Genomic DNA, 21,939 nt, shown 5'->3' with positions numbered 1-21,939 from the left:
ATGTAGATCTGATCTCCTATTCCATACCCCAGACTCACTGTCAGAGCATGTGTTATGAGGACAAGATAGAATGAAAATGATGGGAGCCGGGCCTGGTGGAGCATGTTTGTAATCCCAGCATTTGGAGGCTGAGACAGGAGGAGTGCAGTTTGCACAGCCTCAGTTACTTAGTGAGGCCCTCTGCAACTCAGTGAGACCCTGTTTCAAAATAAGGAATAAAAAATAGGGCTGTATGTGTAGCTCAGAGGTAGAATGCCCCTGGGTTCCATCCTCAGTACCACAGAAAGAAAAGAAAGAAAGGAAGAAAGAGAAAGAAAAGAAAAGCCGGGCGTGGTGGCGCACGCTTGTAATCCCAGCATTCGGGAGGCTGAGACCTGAGGATCGCGGTTCGTGGACAGCCTCAGCTACTTAGTGAGGCCCTCTGCAACTCAGTGAGACCCGGTTTCAAAATAAAGAATAAAAAATAGGGAAGGGGGTGTAGCTCGGAGGTCGAATGCCCCTGGGTTCCACCCCCAGACCCGTAAAAAAAAAAAAAGAAAAGAAAAGAAAGGAGGGAGGAAGGAAGGAAGAAAGAGAGATGGGGAAGAACATAGAGCATCCTCTAGGTCACGCTACATTTCTACATCCCTGGGCAAGATGGTTGCAATGGCTACACCAGTAGCCAGGGGACCATGTCAGTCATGAAGACAGATAACTATGAACTTGACCCCCAACTAAGCGGCCCACCCAGAGCCTGTGGCGGAGTTTATCTGGCCTTTGGTTGCGTTTCTTTCACTGTGTCTGAATCAGTTTGTTCAGAGGTATATTTGTTCTGCTCTCGGCCTTCAGAAGGAGGAAGAGCTAAGGGTTCTAAACATGACTCCCTCCTTCCCCAGACACCAGCACAAAGGGAAGATGGGTAGACTGGGGTTGGCCATCAGGAAAGACTTTTTGCCAGGAGATCCTGTGACACGTCTCCCACAAACACACTGGAGTCTTTCGCTCTGGAAGCCTTTCAGGATGGAGCTTGAGGGATTCCAGGAGGCCTGCCGGCCTGGGAGGCAAGGTCCTGAGCAAGCCAGCCAGGGACCCAGAGGCGGGACCTGTGAACAGGAAGCACTTAGAGCCTCGGGTGCTGAGGCCGCCTCCTGTGCATCTCCCCTCAGGCCACTCTGCTTCCCTGGTGTCCACCTAAATGAGAAAGCAGCAAGAGCTGCTGGGAAAGGACATTCTACTGCAGCAATTCCTCCCTGGCCCGCAGTCCCACCTGCGTGTCCTCCACAAAACGGCCTTCAAGAGCTTCAACCTTCAGCAAGGAGCGAGGAGCCCGACATTACATCAGTAACATAAGTTGGGAGGACATGACGGGAACCGAGGCTTCCCTCCCAGAGACCTCTGATCTTCAAGCAGTTCTTGCCCCTCTGGCACTGAGGAGTGCATCGCTCATGAGCATCAAACGTGGTCCTCTGCCGGGCATGGTGGGCAGGGCACGCTTGTAATCCCCGCGCTTGGGAGCCGGAGACAGGAGGATCGCACAGATTCAAAGCCAGACACACTGGCTTAGGAGACCCTGTTTCCAAATAAAAATATAAAATAGGTCTGGGAGTGTAGCCCAGAGATAGAACCCCAGTACCACCAAAAAAAAAAAAAAAATGTGTTCCTCTGCAGCCCACCTCTGCATCCTCTTCTAAGTTCATTTCCCACCACCCATACACACACACACACACACACACACACACACACACACACACAGAGTCATTTTATATTTCTGCAACTTTCTGCAAGCTATTCTGCAGAAATTCCCCACATACATCTTACTTAACATACCCACCTGGCAAACTCCTAATCACCCTGCAAGACCCAAATCAAGAAATTCCTCCTTGGAAGGGAGTAGCAGGATAAAATATGGAAGGAAATACACTGAGAAATTTTGTGCACATATATGAATTTATCACTTTGAATCTCGTTATGATATATGATGATATTGCACCAATAAAATTCTAAAACAAAAACAGTTAAGAAAAAAAAAAGGAAAGAAGAGCCAGGCATGATGGAGCACACTTGTAATCCCAGTACTTGGGAGGCTGACACAGGAGGATCTCAAGTTTGTGGCCAGCCTCAGCTACTCAGTAAGGCCCCCTGCAACTTAGTGAGACCCTGTTTCAAAAAAAAAATTAAAAATAGGGTCAGGGGTTTAGCTCAGAAGTAGAATCCCCAGTACTGAAAAAAAAAAAAAGGAAAAGAGCCAGGCATGGTGGCACACACTTGTAATCTCAGTACTTGGGAGGCTGAGACAGGAAAATTTTGCAGCCAACCTTAGCTACTTAAAGAGACCTGTTTCAAAATAAAACATAAGAGATGGCAACGGAGAAAAGCGGGGCTTACGAGCCCCGCTAACAACCAATCTCTATTACCACAAAATCAGTGCCTTTCATAGCCAGAAAACACCATCAGCAGAGAAACAAAAAAGGTAAATACAAGAGACAGAGAAAAAGAAGGCTGAAAAAACGAGACACCAGAAAGAAACCAGACTGCAGTGCTGCAGCCGGAGCCGTGGCGCAGAGCGGCAGGCGCCATCTTTCCTTCCAGCACCAGGCTCCAGAGAGAAGGGGAACTTAGAACGGAGCTCAGAGCCAGAGAGGAGATAAGCCTGCCTCACAGCCGAGGACGCAGCAGCAGCGCCTTACTGCCGATGGCAGCAGCGAGTTCACCGGACGGCACCAGACGAACGCACTCAACAGCCCACCAGGCTCCAGAGAGGAGCAGCGGACAGCGAGCCGAGGTGAGCGGCTGCAGAACAGCCGGGCAGGATTCAGCAGATTTTTCAGCGCAGGGAGCGTCTAAAGCTCCCAGGGGCTGGGCTCAGAGCACCCTGCAGGGACTCAGAACGGAGCTCAAAAACAAAGAAGAAATACACCAGCCTCACGGTCGAGGGCGTGGCAGCGGCGCCATATTGCCACCGGCGGCAGCAGCAGCGAATTCACCAAGTCCACTACAGCTCCATCGGCGCACTCAATAACAGTGAGTCAAATCGCGGCCCCTAGAGGAAAAATCCCAGTACTGACTCCCAGGGACTTGACCCAGTGGGGGAGTGGCAGTGGCAGAGATATCACACTATATTCACAACTCCATGCAGGAGAACGCCCAGCCTGGCACCCCCCATGAGCCTCAATTGACTCCCTGGTCTGAGACTTTGCGATACAACCCAGTAAAGGAGTAGTGGTGACTGAGATACCACAGACTCGAGATCCAGAGCACCTTAAGTGAAGTCGTAATGACCCAGGGAAGAACCCAGAGAAGGCACAAACTTCCGAAATCATGAGAAAGAGAAATAACAATGGAGCAGTGAATGCCCACAACCCCACAACACCAGAACCTGATAAAACAGAAATTCAGAGATTTCTAGAAGATCAAATCAAGAAAATAACTGCAGAAATAATAGAGGTGTTTCGAAAAGAATTCAGAGACCCAAAAAGAGATAAAGGATGTAATCAATGAAGTAAAGGCCTCAATTCAAAGTACAAACAACCGATTAGACCACATGGAGAATAGAATCTCACTCCTAGAAGATGATCATTCACAAAATGAATGCATAGTTTCTAATTTAGAAAAAAAAAATCCGACAGCAGGAATCTGACATTGAAGAAATATGGGCCCATTTTAAGAGAGCTAACCTAAGAATAATTGGAATAGAGGAGGGAAAAGAAGGTGAAACCAAAGGGATCAACAATCTTTTCAAGGAAGTAATAGCAGAAAATTTTCCAAACGTAGAGCAAGAGGTTGATACACAGGTCCAGGAAACTTATAGAACTCCCTTTAGACAGGATCGAAGAAGAGGATCCCCACGCCACATAATTGTCAAAATGACTAATGTGGAAGCCAAGCAGAGAATCTTAAAGGCAACAAAAACAAAAGGCCACGTGACAAACAGAGGCAAACCAATTTGAATCACTCCAGACTTCCCAAACCAAGTCATGAAAGCCAAAAGGGCTTGGAGAAACATATTCCAAACGCTGAAAGAAAACAACTTCCAGCCAAAAATTTCCTACCTAGCAAAACTTTCTATCAAATTAGATGGGGAAATAAGAAGCTTCCATGACAAACAGAAACTGAAGGAATTAATGTCTTCAAAACCAGCACTAGAGCCGGGCGTGGTGGCGCACGCTTGTAATCCCCGCACTTGGGAGGCGGAGACAGGAGGATCGCGCAGGTTCGAAGCCAGCTGCGCTGGCGTAAGAGACCCTGTTTCAAAAATATAAAATAGGTCTGGGAGTGTAGCCCAGAGGTAGAAGGGCTTCCAGGAACCCCAGTACCACCAAAAAAAAAAAAAAAAAAAAAACCAGCACTAGAGAAAAGACTCAAAGAGATTAACTACAAAGAAGAAATAGGTAACACACACCAGAACCAGAGAAACAAGATTTTCCATCCAACTGACAACTAAGATTGGCTATCTTTGGAGATTCACTATTTATGTTAGTCTTTTACCTATTTCTAAATTGTATTGCTTGCCTTTATCGTTGCTACTTTTTAGGATTTCTAGTTAGAATATTAATATACCTTCAGATATAGAATTTGGAAATATTTTATCCCATTCTATTAGTAACTGTTAACTCTGTGTACATTGTCTTTGGATATACAATTTTTTTTTATTTTTTAGGGAGTTTGTTTACCCTTCTGTTGCCTGTGCCATTGAAATCATATCCAAGAAAACACTGCCAATTTCAATGTCATGAGGTTTTATGACCCAGATTTTCTTCTAAAAGTTTATAGTCTTAAGATTTATATTTAGGTCTTTTATCTATTTTGAGTTAATATTTGTATATGGTGTTACGTAAGGGTCCAATTTTATTCTTCTTCATGTAATTATTATTTTTCAACAATATTTAGTTATAAGATTATTATTTCTTCCACCAAATGTCTGTGGAAACCTTGTCAAAAATAACTTGACAATATATGGAAGAATGTATCTCTAGGCTTTTATTTAACTCCAGTGGTTTATATATCAGCCTTTATAACAGTACTATACTGTTTCAATTATTGTAGCTTTATAACATTTGAAATCAGAAAATATACATCTTCTAGCTTTGCTCTTTTTTGAGATCGTTTTGTGTATCTAGAGTCCATATTCCATATTAGGATAGATTTTCTCTGAAAAATAAATAAATAAATGTATGATAGTTTCACCTAAAAAAAAAAGAAAGAAATATTCTCTGGTAAGAAAGAAAGCAAAAAGAAATATTGAAATGTTATCTTTAAGTCATCAAAAGCTTGGTATCAGACAAATGAAACTGTTATGTGAGATTATCATTGTTAATATTGGATAAATTGCTATAAAACTAGATGTCAACCACTAAGCCAAGCATGGAAAGGAGGGATGGGGAGGGGACGGGGTGGGGATCAAGTAGGGGCTAACTGAGCAATGTGTGCATGTATGTCTACAAGTTTTTTTTATACCATTATGATGTATGAATACAGTGCACCAATAAAAAAATTAAAAATTTAAAAATATATATAAATAAAACATAAAATAGGTCTGGGGGTATAGCTCAGAGGTAGAATGCCCCTGGAGCCAATCCTCAGTACTGCCAAAAAAAAAAAGGAAAAAAATTCCTCCTTGAATTTTGTTATCCAAAATGCAATGTATTACTCACTTCTTTATGCCACTACCATTATAACCCTTTTTGTAATGAATCGTAATCATCTTTCATATTCCTTTATCTATTTCTAAGCTGTTGGTAAATGTGAACACAGGGAAAGAGGTCCCAGTCCCCAGCATCCCCTAAGCTGTTCAATGAATGTTGGTTCATTTAATGAACCACTCAAGTGTGATCATGGTCATAGTGTCATAAACTCCAAAGTGCTACATAAAATTCTGTTAAGCTATTAAACCTCATATTCTAGTTGACTCCCAGTGAGGCTCAAAAATGCCATCTTAGCCTGAGTCCTCCTAAATTATTGAGCCTGATCTGCCTTGAAATATTCTTCATGGCTGAGTGGGGTGATGCACACTTGTAATCCCAGCATTTGGAAGCCAGAGACAAGAGGATCATGGTTCTCGGTCAGCCTCAGCTACTTAGTGAGGCTCTCTGCAACTCAGTGAGACTCTATTTCAAAATAAAGAATAAAAATAGGGCTGGAGAGTGTAGCTCAGAGGTAGAATGCCCCTGGGTTCCATCCCCCAGTACAGCTAAAATAAAATAAAATAAAATATAGGGCTGGGGGTGTAGCTCAGAGGCAGAATGCCCCTGGGTTCCATACCCAGCACTGCAAAAAAAAAAAAAAAAAAAACACTTCATGAATCTTCTTCCTTGCCCTCCCTTTTTTTGTGTTTTTGTTTGGTTTTTTTTTTGTTGTTTTATTTTGTTTTGTTTTGTTTTTTGGTACTGGGTGTTTAACCCAGGGGCATTCTACCTCCAAGCTACACCTCTAGCTCCATTTTATTTTTTATTTTGAAACAAGCTAACCTCAAACCTACGACCTTCCTGTCTCAGCCTCCCAAGCACTGGGATTACAGGTGTGTGTCACTGTGCCCAGATCCACCCTTGATTTCTGGCATCTATAACTGATACCAACACATTCGACTGGACAGGAGGCTCTCCCTGGCTGCACTCGGCCTTTGGATTTATCTGGGTGCCTTCAGCAGCACCCAGACTAGGTGAGCACCTGGGCATGGACACTTAACACTCATTGTGCCCACTCAGCACGTGAACCTCTTTCCATGTCTGGGGGATTGTCTCACTTTAGAAGGATGGTGAGGAAGCTGGGCATGATGGTGCACACTTGTAATTCCAGTACTTGGGAGGCTGAGACAGGAGTATAGCAGGTTCTCGGCCAGCCTCAGCTACTTAATGAGAACATCTGAAACTTAGTGAGACCCTGTTTCCAAAAAAGGAGTAAAAAATAAGTCTGAAGGCATAGCTCAGAGGTAGAATGCCCCTGGGTTCCATCCCCAGTACCTCAAAAAAATATTTTTTTTAAAGGATGATGAGAGAGAGACCTTCTCCATCTGTGACCTGCTTCCACCAATCAAATGCTCCCGGGCCTGAGCTGGTACCCACAAGAGGCAAGCAGCAGTGTGTGGCTCTCTCAGGCAGCAGCAAAGAAGGCCTAGAGCAACAACTGAGCCTGGGGGCAGCACCTATGGCTTCCTCCACTGGCCAACTCCTGTTTGGGAGTTACTCCTGGCAGCTTAGCCTCTGGCATGGTCTCCACCCTCCCCAAGGCTCTGAGAACTACTCTCTGTTTGGTTAATTATTTGCTGCTTCATCATCCAGGTAGTCAAGGATTCTTTGGGGCTGGAGGCAGTAGCAGGAAACATTAACCTTGGTGTACTAGAAATGAAGTAGCCTAGGACCTGTTTACAGAGACTAACAAAAGGGAACTTGGGGTCAGAGAACATCCTCAGACAGAGAGACACAGGTCAGGGAGCCTGAAGCTATCAGGCATTTCTAACACTCGGGAAACAACTGAGAAGGTCCCTGTGCTCATGGGACTCGTGACCTTATGCAGGTCGGGATGAGGCGTTGGAGTGGAGAGAAAGCAAACCAGCTTGAGAAATAGAGGGTGTGAATGTGGCCTAGAAGGTTGATATTTGATAAAAGCATGGGGTTTTTCCTGGAAGAAGTAGGTCAATGCAGTACTGACAGCCTTCCTCACATCAGGGCACAGGATAAATCAAAGGATTCTAGATTTAGAACATCTAGAATAGAGCTTGAAGTAAAAGAAAAGAAGGGTAATAAGTACATTATACAGAATAATAGAGAAGTCTTTAAATACTGGTTGTCTGTGAAACTTCTCAAACACTGATTCCTTCTGTGTACACAATGTCTACATTACATTATGAGCTTGAAAAATGGCTAAACACCTCCTGATCAAGCTCCTTTTTTAATACTGATATTTTAAAATGACTGATGGTCACTGTCAAAGAAAACTGCTCAAAGAAATGGGTGATAAAACATGGAAAACATAACCAGGTGTGGTGGCACATGTCTATATTCCCAGCACTTAGGAGACTGAGGCAGGAGAACTGAAGGTTCAAGGACACCTGGGCAACTTAGGAAGACCCTGCTTCAAAACAAAAATAAAAATAAAAAGGGCTGGTGTGTATCTCAGAGAGAGAATGCCCCTGGTTCCAATTCCCAGAACCAAAATAAATAAATAAGCAAACAAACAAACAAATAAATAAATAGGGCTGGGAATGTAGCTCAGTGATAAAGCACCCCTGGTTTCAGTTCCCAGTACCACCAAAAAATATATATAAACTCTTTTTCAAAGTTATTAAGAATTTTGCAATAGTTGAAATTATATGTAACTCAAGCCGGGCGTGGTGGCGCACGCTTGTAATCCCCGCGCTTGGGAGGCAGAGACAGGAGGATCGCGCAGGTTCGAAGCCAGCCGCGTGCGCTGGCTTAGGAGACCCTGTTTCCAAATAAAAATGTAAAAATAGGTCTGGGAGTGTAGCCCGGAGGTAGAAGGGCTTCCAGGAACCCCAGTACCACCAAAAAAAAAAAAGAAGAAGAAATTATATGTAACTCAATAGCCCCTCCTTTTCTTTCACCAAAAAAAAATGATAATGTTGAAAACTTCTCATTTTATTGAAAAAAGATTTCATATCCTCAGACTGTTTCAATGTTGAGTATTTCAAAATATAGCATGGCTGGAGGTGCGATACACAGAACGTGCATTTAGAGCAGTCCCTGTGTGGCTGGTTTAGATAGGACACCACAGCAGGTAACAGAGTTTCCTCTGCACATAGGAACAGAAGTCCAGAATCAGCATGCGGAGGGGAGCCTGCAGGAGGGCCCAGGGTCTCACCACCCTCAGCCCCTGAGGGCCACACTGTGATCTCACTCTGCGTCCCTGAGGCACTTGGATCAGCTCCAGGCCCCTCATCCATATTGGGCAGCAGGGCTCTCAGGAGCTGGCTGCTGGGATGGATAAGGAGTTGGAGTCAGCTGCCCTCGGCCGACCCAGGGCAAGCAGGTGCTTCACATCCCACGGTGCATTCTCCACACTTAAAGGGGACAAGCAGGTCACTCTCTTAGTGACCACTTCCAGTGTGTGTGGCCCACTAGCATGCCATTCTAAGCCCTCAGGAAAGCTTTGAGTTATACATTTGTTCAGAAAATGTCATGTCAAGCCAGGTGCCAGGAATTTGGTTACAAAAGAGAATAAAGCACAATCTAATGGAGAAGACAGGCCAGTTAACAGGCAACTCAAGTTATACAATATTTTATGAATGTGTATCAAAGATAGCAAGGCAGGCAAAGGAGAGGCCACTATACCAGGCTGAGAGAGACAGAGCGGGCTTCAAGGAGGAGAGGAACATACATACACACACACACACACACACACACACACACACACACACACACTGTGGACTGGACTCAGAGGGGCATTCTACCTCCAAGGTACACCTCAGCCCTTTTTTTTTCTTTTTCTTTTTCTTTTTTTTTTTTTTTTGAAACAGGTAACCTTATTAGGTTGCTAAGGCTGGCCTCAAACCTATGATCCTCTTGTCTCAACCCTCCAAGTACTGGGATTACAGTTGTGTGCCACCACACCTGGCAGAAAAAAAAAAGGCTTATTTAGCTCCCAGTTTGGGAGGACAAAATTCCAAGATTGGGTAGCCCCATCAATTTGGCTTCTGGTGAGAGGCCTCGGCTACATCACATCATGGCAGCTGGCTGGTGAGAGCACGGGGTGAGGTAGGAAGCCAGACAGCAGGGAAATGTCAGTCTTGCTCTGTATAACAACGCTGTCAGGAGACCTAAGGGTCCCACGAGTACTACCTTAATCTCCTCCAAGGACAGAACCCCCACTGACCCTTCAACCTTGCTGTATAGAGCACGGGATATATAACAATTTCAGAAATTCAGAAATGACTTGTTCTGACATGGCAGCATTTAACTCAGACAACTTCAGAAACTCAAAAAACTTGCCTAAACATGTAAACATAGGGCTTAGACCAGGACATCCATCTGTGCTTCAATTGATAATGGACCCTTGAATCTAACATCCCTTCTCAAACTGGGCGTGGTGGCGCACGCTTGTAATCCCAGCATTCAGAAGGCTGAGACAGGAGGATTATGTTTCGTGGACAGCCTCAGCTACTTAGTGAGGCCTTCTGCAACTCAGTAAGACCCTGTTTCAAAATAAAGAATAAAAAATAGGGCAGGGGCTGTAGCTCGGAGGTCGAACGTCCCTGGGTTACATCCCCAGACCCACTAAATAAATAAATAAATAAATAAATAAATAAATAAATAAATAAATAAATAAATAAAATCCCTTCTCAGCTCTGATGGACTTACATCATCAATAGATCTGACAAGAGTCTGGTAGGGTTCGATTAGCCTGGATGAGTTTGCCAGGCCCTTGGCAGCACCCACAGAACACCCTACAAAAGGGCAGTTTTTCCTGCAAGGGATGCACTGAGCTTTGCTTAGGCCCCGCGGTCTGCCCTGTGTGACTCCGCTCCAGCGACTAGCTTCAGTCCTGCCCTTCTCGCCGACCGAGGACCAGTGCAGGACCAGCCAGTCTGCTCTGTACTGGCCAGCTCCTGACGCTCCTCTTCCCATCCTGGATTTGCTCATTATTCCTTACTCCATCCGTCTGTATTGTGTTACCTTTCTAACGTTTGAAAGGCTTTAAGTAGAGTGTGTGTGCTGTCTAGAACACTCATCCAACCTAAATTGTTAGGTCTGCTAGTGTGAAGTGTATTGTTTGCTCATTCATTGCTACAACTTCCAGCATCCGAACTTAGCTTAACTTTATGTACACAATTTCCCCATAAATTCCTGTGTGCTTTAACCTTCAGGTGTTGAATTAACCTCGTGACATTGTGGAACTGTGTGTGATGTCCTAGGACCTCGCAACCCATTGCTCATGACATTTGCACTGGGCCCCACTCCCAACGTCACCACACCAAGGATCATGCTCCAACATGCGAACCTCTGGGGGACACGGGCAAGTGGAATCACTGTGCATCTCATCCTTTTGAGCTCTCTACAAAGCAGGGAATATATCCTGGAGTTAAATGGGGAACAAAACATCAGCTTTATTCTAGTAAGACTGAATTAAAGGACACGGCTCAAACCTAAAGTTAAAATATGCTTCCCAGCTGGGCATGATGGTGTGTGCCTGTAATGCCAGTACTTGGGAGGCTGAAATATGATAGCAGGTTTGAGACCAGTCTCAGAATCTCAGCAAGACTCTATTTCAAAATAAAACTATAAAGCCGGGCATGGTGGCGCACGCTTGTAATCCCCGCGCTTGGGAGGCTGAGATAGGAGGATCGCACAGGTTCGAAGCCAGCTGTGCTGTCTTAAGAGACCCTGTTAAAAAAAAAAAAAAAAAAAAACTATAAACCGGGCGTGGTGGCGCACACTTGTAATCCCCGTGCTTGGGAGGCAGAGACAGGAGGATCACACAGGTTCAAAGCCAGCCGCAGGTGCTGGCTTAGGAGACCCTGTTTCCAAATAAAAATGTTAAAATAGGTCTGGGAGTGTAGCCCGGAGGTAGAAGGGCTTCCAGGAACCCCAGTACCACCACACACACAAAAAAAAAAACTATAAAAAGGGCTGGGGTAGCTCAGACATAGAATGCCCCTGGGCTCAATTTTCAGTACAAAAAGAAAAAAAATGAGTTTCCTGCCCCACACATTTACTGTCAACCCTCACAGGCAGAATCTTCACCAAGAACAGGGCCGTGCAGGAAGGGGTCACCATGTGAAGGAGAAAAGGGTGTGCAAGGTAAGGATGCTCCACACAGTACCACCACCAAGGAGGCGCGGGAGCAGCCAGGGGCTAGGCCGAGGCCAGTGCTTCTGTCTGGTTCTCTTCTGGGTGTGGAATAGAGCATCCCTTCACCTTGCAAAAACCTGAGGGTCAGGATAATTCGGCACGCTCTCACCGACCACACCCAGCACAAGACAGGGGGCTGACTTGGAAACCTGGAGTCTCATCCTGAGGGAGACGAGACAATCAGATCTATTTCTAAAAGATCGTTCTAGCTCTGGTGTGGAGAAGAAATAACAGAGGCACAAAAGAGAAGCACAGGGACCTGATAACTTTCCTGCTAACACCGCAAGGCAGTAACGGGCTTCTTTCCAGCCTAGAGCCCACATGCTTAACCTGCTACCCTATGAATTCTCTCTCCAATAACATGCGTTTTTAAAAAGTACTTACAGAGTCAGGCATGGTGGCACATACTTGTAATCCCTGTACTTGGGAGGCTGAGACAGGAGTATCCCAAGTTCACGGCCAGCCTCAGCTATTAGTGAGGCCCTCCGCAACTTAGTGAGACCCTGTTTCAAAATAAAGAATAAAGAATAGGGCTAAGGGTGTAGCTCAGAGGTAAAACACCCCTGGGTTCAATCTCCAGTACCACAAAAAAAAAAAAAGTACAGATATCCGGGTGCAGAAATGCACACCTGTAATCCCAGTACTTGGGAGGCTGAGACAGGAGGATCAAAGGTTCAAGACCAGCCTCAGAAACTTAGTGAGAATCTCAGAAACCTAGAGAGATCCTGTTTCAAAACAAAAACATAAAAAGGGCTGAAGGTGTATCTCCGAGGTAGTGTCCTTGCATTCAATCTCTAGTACCACAATAAAAGGAGAGAAAGACAGAGACAGAGACAAAGAGAGAAGGGAGAGAGAGACAGAGGGAGGGAGGAATGGAGGGGTAAAGTAGAAAGATGAGACTAGAGAAGGCATTAAGGAAAATAGAGAGGCTGGAGGAAGAGGAGATTAGTGATGGAGAAGACAGCGCAGGCCAGGAAGCGGCCAGGAGCCATTGGTCCAGCCTGGGCTGAGCTTGCATGTGATGTTACTATTCAGGGACTGCTCCAGAAGACATGCATTTGCCTTTCTCGTCTCACCTCAGGGTTGCGTCAACTCTAACTCTATGCTTAATCCACAGCGTGGGCGATCATCTCACCACCCCACAGGACGTGGCACTGGCCCACTGTATTGATGAGATGGTGCTGATAACTCCTGGAGAGGAGAAAATCGTGGCTTTCTAGAGGTACACTCATACCAGAAAGCAGGAGAGGAGCCAGCCAACTCAAGGGCCTGCCACCTCAGCGAGGCTCTCTAGGGATCACAAGATGCCTCCTCAAGTGGCCAGGCATGGTGGTGCACGCCTGTAGTCTCAGTACCTGAGAGGCTAAGACAGGAGGATCGCAGGCTTGAGGCCAGCCTCAGCAATTTAGCGAAGCACTCCGCAATTTATTGAGACCTTTATAAAATAAAAAAATAAAATAGAGCTGAGGGTATAGCTCAGAGGTACAACGCCCCTGATTTCAATCCACAGTAGCAAAAAGAAAAAAGAAAAAAAGATATCTCCTCGAATTCTTGCCTTATCTTTTTCTCCCTACAGTACAAAATAGAGCTCCTGGGTTCTCTGAGTTTTGGAAATGACATACAGCCCATTCAGATGATCTGCTTCATGGGAGGCGAAGCTCCACCTTTGTCTACGGAAGGCAATAAAGCAAAGTTACTGGCTTCCCTAAAGTGCCAGCGGGACACGGGTGGGAGGCCCTAGCTAGATCCAGTGGATGCATCTGTCTACAGCTTTGAAACAGGTGCAAGTGATGTGAAGCAGAGGGAGTCTCCCAGTCATGCCGTTGATGGTGACATCCACAGCCCCGAGGCGCCAGTGCGGGCACCATGCCGCGGGGTGGGGATGGAGAGGTCTCCGGCACCGGTGTTGGCAGTACCCGCAGCTCCTAGCCCTGCGCAATGACCTGGGCTGAGGATCTGGCCTCTCAGCTTCTCTCCGTTCCCTACCATTTTCTAAGCTGTGTTTTCCAGAACTTCCTTCAACTCCACACATCAGATTTTCTGTTTCTGGAGACTGAACCCAAGGGTGTTCTACCTCCTAGCTACAACCCTAGCCCTATTTTATTTTTCATTTTGAAACACGGTGTTGCTAAGTTGCTGGGGCTGGCCTCAGACCTGTGATCCTTCTGTCTCAGCCTCCCAACTACTGGGATTCCAGGTGTGCATCACCATGCCCAGCAAGTCCTCAATTTTAAAGATATCTAAAAACCTTGATGGGGTTCATGGGAAGACAAATGATGGTAGAGGAATCACAGCAGTAACTGAAGTAGATTAGTCTATTCTTCATTATTTACCATTCACCGCATCAAGCAATTTTCATATATCAATTTATTAATTTATTTTACAACTATTTCTTGAATATCTTCTATGTGCCAGACACTATTCTAGGCATTGGGAATACACTAGTGAATAAGGCAGACAGTATCCCTACCCTTATGGGACACTGCATTTTAGCAAAGGGAGAAAAATGGTAGACTAATAAAGAAGTTAATTTCTGGTCATGCAAAGTGATTGTGTTGTAAAGGATAACAGGGAGACGCCCACATTTAATCCTCCCAACAATCATGTGAAACACAGAAACTATTATAATCAGAGTTTAGATAAGGAGGGCGACGTTCACACGTGTACCAAGAATGGGCCTCTGCTCAGACAAAAGACTCAATCAGAGGAAAACAGTCCCCAGGTGGCTTCCGTCTTCCTAAATGGAGGTGATGGGAGCTCTCTGCCTACATCCTCACCTCTAATTGCAGTTCCAGCCCTACTGGGACAGCACCTGGAGATAGGGTTGCTAGGTTTAAAAACAAAAATAAATGCCAGATACAGTAGTGTACGCCTGTAATCCCAGTACTAGGGAAGCTGAGACAGGCGGATCACAGGCTAAGGCCAGCCTCAGCAAGACCCCGTTTCAAAATAAAAAGAACCAGGGAAGTGACTCAAAGGGAGTCCCGGGGTTCAATCCCCAGTACCAAAAAACACAATTATAAGACACCTGGTTAAATTTGGATTTCTGATAAACAATGAATAATTTTTTTAGTGCAGATATGTCCAAAAGATTCCTTTCCCCAGAAAAAAGAAACAACCTGAATCCCTCTGGCTAAATATTTTAAGAAGCTGGGCATGGTGGTACATACCTATAATCCCAGAATTTGGGAGGCTGAGATGACCGAAGGATCACAGGTTTGTGGCCAGTCTCAGCAACTTAGAGAGGCCCTCCACAACTTAATAAGACTCTTTCAAAATAAAAATAAACCCAGCATGGTAGCACATGCTTGTAATACAGTACTTGGGGGGCTGAGACAGGAGAATCGCAGGTTTGAGAACAGCCTCAGCAATGTAGAGAAACTCTCAGCAACCTAGCAAAACCCTGTTTCAAACAAACAAAAGATTAAAATTATTTTTTAAAAAGGCTGGGAACTTCTGGGAAGATGGCAACACAATTCACCATAGCCAAACTATGGAACCAGCCAAGATGTCCATCAACAGATGAATGGGTTACAAAACTGTGGGATATGTACACAATGGAATTTTACTCAGCCATAAAAAAACACAATTACATCATTTTCAGGGAAATGGATGGAACTGGAGGATATTATGCTAAGCGAGATTAGTCAGTCACAAAAAATAAGAAATCGGATGCTTTCCCTAATATGTGAAAGCTAAGAAGAAATGGGTCATAGGAGTAACTCTAGATGAAAAAGGAAATCCTATAGAGGAGCAACAAGACAACCTAAATGAGGGGATGGGAGGAGGGAAAAAGGAAATTCTCTAAAGCACACAATGTACTTAAACATATTGAAGTCAACCACTAAGCCAAGCATGGGAAGGAGGGATGGGGAGGGAATGGGGTGGGAATTGGGTAGGGGCTAAATGGGCAATGTGTACATATATGTCCACACAAGTTTTTTACCCCAATATGATGTATGAATACAATGCACCAATAAAAAAATTATAAAAAACAAATAAAGAATAAAAAAATACAAAAACAAAAAGAAGGCTGGGAGTGTAGCTTGGCGGTAAAATGTCCCTGGGTTTGAGCCAAGAGTGGTGGCCCACGCTTGTAATCCCAGTGTTTGGGAGGCTGAGACAGGAGGGTCGCACAGGCTCGGCTACTTAGTGAGGCTCTCAGCAACTTAGTAAGACCCTGATTCCAAATAAAATAGTCTGGGAGTGTAGCCTGGAGGTAAAAGGCCCCTGGATTTCATCCCCAGCACCACACACACACACACACAAAAAAAAAAATGTCCCTGGATTTAATTCCCCGTGCCACAATAAATAAATAAATAAGGCTGGGGGTATAGTTCAGAGGTAGAATGCTCCTAGGTTCAATCCCAGTCCCCCACCCATAAAACAATTTCAAGAGATGCACTTATACCAACAACTTATTTATTGTTTAGCTGAAATTCAAATTTAATTGGACATTCTGGTTTTGGGTTTTTTTTTTTTTTTGGTGGTAATGGGGTTCCTGGAAGCCCTTCTACCTCCGGGCTACACTTCCAGACCTATTTTTACATTTTTATTTGGAAACAGGGTCTCCTAAGACAGCGCGTGTGGCTGGCTTTGAACCTGCGCGTTCCTCCTGTCTCTGCCTCCCAAGCGCGGGGATTACAAGCGTGCGCCACCATGCCCGGCAAGGTTCTGTATTTTATCTGGCAACCCTACCTGAGTATCATGAAAATAGGGACCTCCGTGTCCAGGTGACGTCACCATGTTGGGTGGGAGAAGCAGGAAGCCACAGAGAGCTGAGCCCGCCAATTCCAGCATCTCCTCCTTTTGCCTCCATCTCAGCTCAGAGCAAAACAGAAAAAAGTCAAAGTCTAGAGCCAGGAATGGTGGCCCAGGCTTGTAATCCCAATCCTTGGGAGACTCAGACAGGAAGATCTCAGGTTCACAGCCAGCCTCAGCTACTTAGTGAGGGCCTCCGCATTTTAAAACCTGTTTCAAAATAAAGAATGAAATAGGGTTGGGAGTATAGCTCAGAGGTAGAATGCTCAGGGTAGAATGCTCCACAGTACCAAAAAAAAAAAAAAGTCAGTCTCTTCTTGTCTTGTTCAGACACCCAGCTCTACCAGAAAATGCCTCCTGAGTCTAATTTTGTTGCCTGATGGTGTATCTCCAGTCCAAATACATCTCATCCTGTCCTCGGTAAACTGAGGAAATGCCAGGTCACGTCCTTCTCGTTGGACACCTTCTGCCTCTTTAAAGTATTAACCATCGAGCCGGGCATGGTGGCGCACGCTTGTAATCCCCACGCTTGGGAGGCTGAGACAGGAGGATTGCACAGGTTCAAAGCCAGCCTCAGCTACTTAGTGAGGCTCTCAGAAGCTTAGTGAGACCCTGTCTCCAAATAAAAATATAAAATAGGTCAGGGAGTGTAACCCAGAGGTAGAATGCCTCTGGGTTCCACCCCCAGTACCACCAAAAAAGAAAAAGTATTAACCATCTACCTACATCTTCCCCATCCTTCTCCTCCCGGGCCATCTCTCCCAACTCTTTTTTGACTCTTAGTTCATTTCTCTATCCTGAAAACTGTGCACTCCATTGTACTATAAAACAATAAAAACGCTTGTGAAGAAAAACTTGGCAAAACTTCAAAAACATTTTTTTTTTTATGTTACTGGGGTTCCTGGAAACCCTTCTACCTCCGGGTTACACTCCCAGACCTATTTTTATATTTTTATTTGGAAACAGGGTCTCTTAAGTCAGCGAGGCTGGCTTTATTTTTTTTTTTTTTTTTTTTTGGTGGTGGTACTGGGGTTCCTGGAAGCCCTTCTACCTCCGGGCTACACTCCCAGACCTATTTTCACATTTTTATTTGGAAACAGGGTCTCCTAAGCCAGCGCGCGCGGCTGGCTTCGAACCTGTGTGATCCTCCTGTCTCCGCCTCCCAAGCGCGGGGATTACAAGCATGTGCCACCACGCCCAGCCAAAAACATTTTGACTCAACAATTCTGTTGAGAATTTTGTACTAAAGAAAGCATAAGATAAATATACAAAGATATAATTGTAACAATATCTATGTCAACAATATTTATGTCCAAAAAATTAATTCCAATTATAGGAGATCGCTTAAAATTATAGTGGAGCCAGCCAGGCACAGTGGTGCATGTCTATAATCCCAGTACTTGGGAGGTTGAGACAGAAGGATCACAGGTTCAAGGCCAGCCTCAACAATTTAGCAAGACCCTCAGCAACTTAGTGAGACCCTGTTTCAAAGTAAAAAATAAAATAGGACTGGGATGTAGTTTGGTGGTAGAATACCCTTGGGTTCAATCTCCAGTATCAAAAAAAATGTAATACATCTATATAGTACACTACTATATGGATATTAAAATCATGCTTTACAAGTCTCCTCGTATGGCACAATGCTAAAAAAATATATAACTTATTAGAGTAGAAAATAAATTAGGCATGGTAGCACATGCCTATAATCCCAGCTATTCAGGAGGCTGAAATGCCAGGATCTCAAATTAAAGACCCACCTATGCAATTTAGCTAGAGCCTATTTCCAAATAAAACAAGAGCTGGAAATGTAGCTTAGAGGCAGAACACTCTGGGCTAAATTCCCCAGTACTTCAAGTAGATAAATGAAGTAGAAAATAACAATCCCAAAGCAATTTAGACAATATAATCTCATTTTTTTATTTTTAGCAATATGCATTTGTATATATACAATATGCAGTTGTATAAATCCAGACTGCAGAAATTCCTCCAAAACATATTAACACCAAAATGTTAATAGCTAACTTCTTTTCCTCTGGTTGCAAAATTATCTGCAACTGACAGTGTTACTTTTATAAACTAGGAAAGAATATCAGTGCTATTTAAATTTATTTGCTGCCAGGCGTGGTGGCGCACGCTTGTAATCCCCGTGCTTGGGAGGCGGAGACAGGAGGATCGCATGGGTTCGAAGCCAGCCGCACTGGCTTATGAGACCCTGTTTCCAAAAATAAAAAATATAAAATAGGTCTTGGAGTGTAGCCCGGAGGTAGAAGGGCTTCCAGGAATCCCAGTACCACCAAAAAAAATAAAAATAAAAATAAAAAATTTATTTGCTGTGCAGGGCATGTTAGCGCACGCTTATAATTCCAGCATTTAGGAATTATAAATTCCTAAATGCTGGAATTTATTTCCATAAGTTTATTTTATTCTTTGTTTTGAAACAGGGTCTTACTAAGTTGCTGAGAGCCTCACTAAGTAGCTGAGGCTGGCTTCCAACCTGTGTGATCCTCTTGTCTCAGCCTCCCAAGTGTGGGGATTACAAGTGTGGGGATTTTATTCAAAATAAAGAATAAAAAGTAGGGCTGAGCTATAGCTCGAGGTAGAATGCCCCCAGGTTCAATCTCCAGCACAGCAAAACTAAAATTTAAAAAGGGCTGGAGTGTAACTCAGAGGTGGTAGAGCAATAGAGCCCCCTTGGGTTTGATTCCCAGCACAGAAAAAGAAAAATAAAAGTCTCAGCTCCTGAACATCCCAAACCAAACCAACTACTTCCTGACCTTTCCTGGCAGCCTGAAACCCCGGCTGGACATGGCACCTACAGTAGAGGAGCTTTTGTTTGATTTGGTACTGGGATTGAGCCCAGGTACATCTACCTCTGAGATACATCCCCAGCCATTTTTAATTTTTTTTTTTTTGGAGGGGGGGTTGAGGTTTTTTGTGTTTTGGGTTGGTTGGTTGGTTGGTTGGTTGGTGCCGGGGATGAAACCCAGGGGCATTCTACCTCCTACTGACACTTCCAGCCCTATTTTTATTCTTTATTTTGAAACAGTGTCTCACTGAGCTGCAAAGGACCTGCTAAGCAGCTGTTAACCACAATCCCCCTGTCTCAGCCTCCCCAATGCTGAGATTACAAGCATGCGCCACCACGCCTGACTTGTTATTTTGTATTTTGAATCTCACTAAGTTGCTGAGGTTGGCCCCAAACCTGTGATCCTCCTGTCTCGGCTTCCCAAGTACTAGGATTCCAGGCCTGTGCCGCCATGTCCAGCACGGAGCAGCAGAGGTGACTGATGTCAGAGAGGAAGTCTTGCAAGAGGGAGTCTCTGGAGAAGGAGTACCAGGGATATCTCAAGAATCATAAGCCCAAGAGGCGCCTGAGCCTCAGAATACTCCAGAAATTTGTAGATCATCATCCCAACCGCCTTGCCTCTCCAACCTCCCTTCCTGAGTGTGTCTGTCTGGCCCTGCACCCACAATCAAGCCAGGCAAGGCCACAGGAACAGGCCCCAGCAGAGGTCAGCACATCTGCACCTGGGTCCCCACACTCACTCCAACGCAGAGCGGTGTTCCATCCTTAAAAATGTCGGGAGATCAGCCGGCCCTCACTCCAAGAACTGGGGCGTGGGAAGGGTGGTCAAGAGCCCCAACAGTATCTCCTCAGGAGCCTCCGCAGGGCCCCCGTGACCTCCTTGTTCCTCAAAGTGTAGATGAAAGGGTTGAACATGGGGGTGACCACCGTGTAGAAGACGGCAAGGATCTGATCCGTGTCTCGAGAGGAGGCTGCCTGAGGCTTCATATAGGCCACGGTCCCGGTCCCAAAAAAGAGCACGACCACGAAGAGGTGGGAGGAACAGGTGGAGAAGACTTTCCGGCGGCCCTGGGACGTCGCGACCCCGAGGATGGTGGCCAGAATGCAGACATAGGAGGCCATGATGAGCGAAAAGGGGGCGAGGATAAAGGCGACGGTGATGGCGAGGTTCCCCACCTCGCCCCGCAGGGTGCTGGCGCTCGCCAGCCTCAGCACCGGCAGGATGTCACACAGGAAGTGGTGGATGGTGTTGGCGCCGCGGAAGGGCAGGGTGAAGATGCAGACGGAGTGGGTGGTGCCGGTGACGACGCCCATGAGGTAGGAGGCGCCCACCAGGGCAGCGCACGCGCCAGGGCTCAGCAGCGAGGTGTACTGCAGGGGCCGGCAGATGGCGGCGTAGCGGTCATAGGCCATGGCCGCGAGCAGGCAGCACTCGGTGACGCCGAAGAGCGCGAAGAAATAGAGCTGGGTGAAGCAGCTGGCCAGCGGGATGGTGGGGCAGGAGGCCAGGAGGTCGGCCAGCATCCTGGGCACGATGGTGGTGGTATAGAGGATCTCCACCAGGGAGAAGTGGCGGAGGAAGAAGTACATGGGAGCGCGCAGGGCCGAGTCCGCCAGCGTGAGCAGGATGGTCAGGGCGTTGCCCAGCAAAGTGACCACGTAGATGCAGAGCACCCCCCAAAAGAGAGCGCCCCTGAGGGAGCCGAAACCCGAGAACCCCAACAGAATGAACTCTGTCACCGCTGAGCCATTGCCACCCTCCATGTCCCCAAAGCCAGACTGGGAGACGGCACCAGAAGGGGGCTCACGGGGCCCCAGGAGGCAGCCAGGCAAAGACAAGGGCGCCGCAGGCAAGGTGCGGGGAGCTGCAGCTCTCAGCGACAGGAGGTGCGCGCCCGGCTGCGGTGACTCTCTCCCAGGAAAACGCCTCCAACAGAAGGAAGATAAGCCAGGGCAGTTAGAGGGGAATGGCGGGCCTTCCTGCAGGAGGGACCCAGGAGTGGTGCAGATGCTGGCTGGGGCCTGGGGCTGGGGCTAGGAGCCAAGAGCTGGGAATGGGTGGACAGCTGCCCTTGCAAAAGTGTTTGAGAATATGGATGGAAAGGTGGGCCAGCAGAAGAAACAGGGAAAGCTTGCAGACAGGAGACTGGAAGAAACACGGATTCGCCCCGAGGCAGAGAGTAAGAAAGATAGGAAGAACAAAGAGGGAAAGAAAAGACAAGGGGTGAGAGCTCAAGAAGGAGCCTGTGCCACTTTTACCTGCAGAGGGTCCCCCAGGCCTCAGGAAGCACCTCCTGGCAGCAGCTCAGCCCTCCCAAGAGCCTGAGTCCCCTGTGCAGGATGGAGGGAAGAGGCAGAGGGAGGAGGTGGCTTGTGCTGCCATGGCCCTGGCCTGCACTCCCCGCTGTCTGTCCGGCCAGGCCTGGTGCATCCTCCTATGGAGAGCAGAGGGACCACCCTGGAGAGCCCTTCAGCAAGGCCCCAACACAGCCAGGCCCAGAACCAGTGTTCTAACTCCCTGGCCAATTTCTGAAGCTGGACTGGTCAGCCCACTGCCCTGCGGGCTGCCTTCTGCCCGACCCACCCCAGAAT

The 21,939-nt window shown here is 46.2% G+C and overlaps 1 protein-coding gene across 1 annotated transcript; it reads right to left on the bottom strand.

Moving 5' to 3' along the window:
* Positions 1 to 20,172: 20,172 nt before the first annotated feature.
* Positions 20,173 to 21,111, bottom strand: LOC308269493 (olfactory receptor 10P22-like; the record flags this gene model as incomplete). Its single annotated transcript, XM_080704858.1, has 1 exon — positions 20,173 to 21,111. The coding sequence occupies one exon, from the start codon at positions 21,109 to 21,111 to the stop codon at positions 20,173 to 20,175; it is 939 nt and encodes a 312-aa protein (XP_080560984.1).
* Positions 21,112 to 21,939: the final 828 nt, after the last annotated feature.

Source organism: Muscardinus avellanarius (assembly GCF_963383645.1).
Source record: "Muscardinus avellanarius genome assembly, chromosome: 11".
In the NCBI taxonomy this organism is placed as follows: Eukaryota; Metazoa; Chordata; class Mammalia; order Rodentia; family Gliridae; genus Muscardinus; species Muscardinus avellanarius.
Note: the sequence above shows the minus strand (reverse complement) of the source record. Positions and strands in the feature narration are given on the sequence as shown.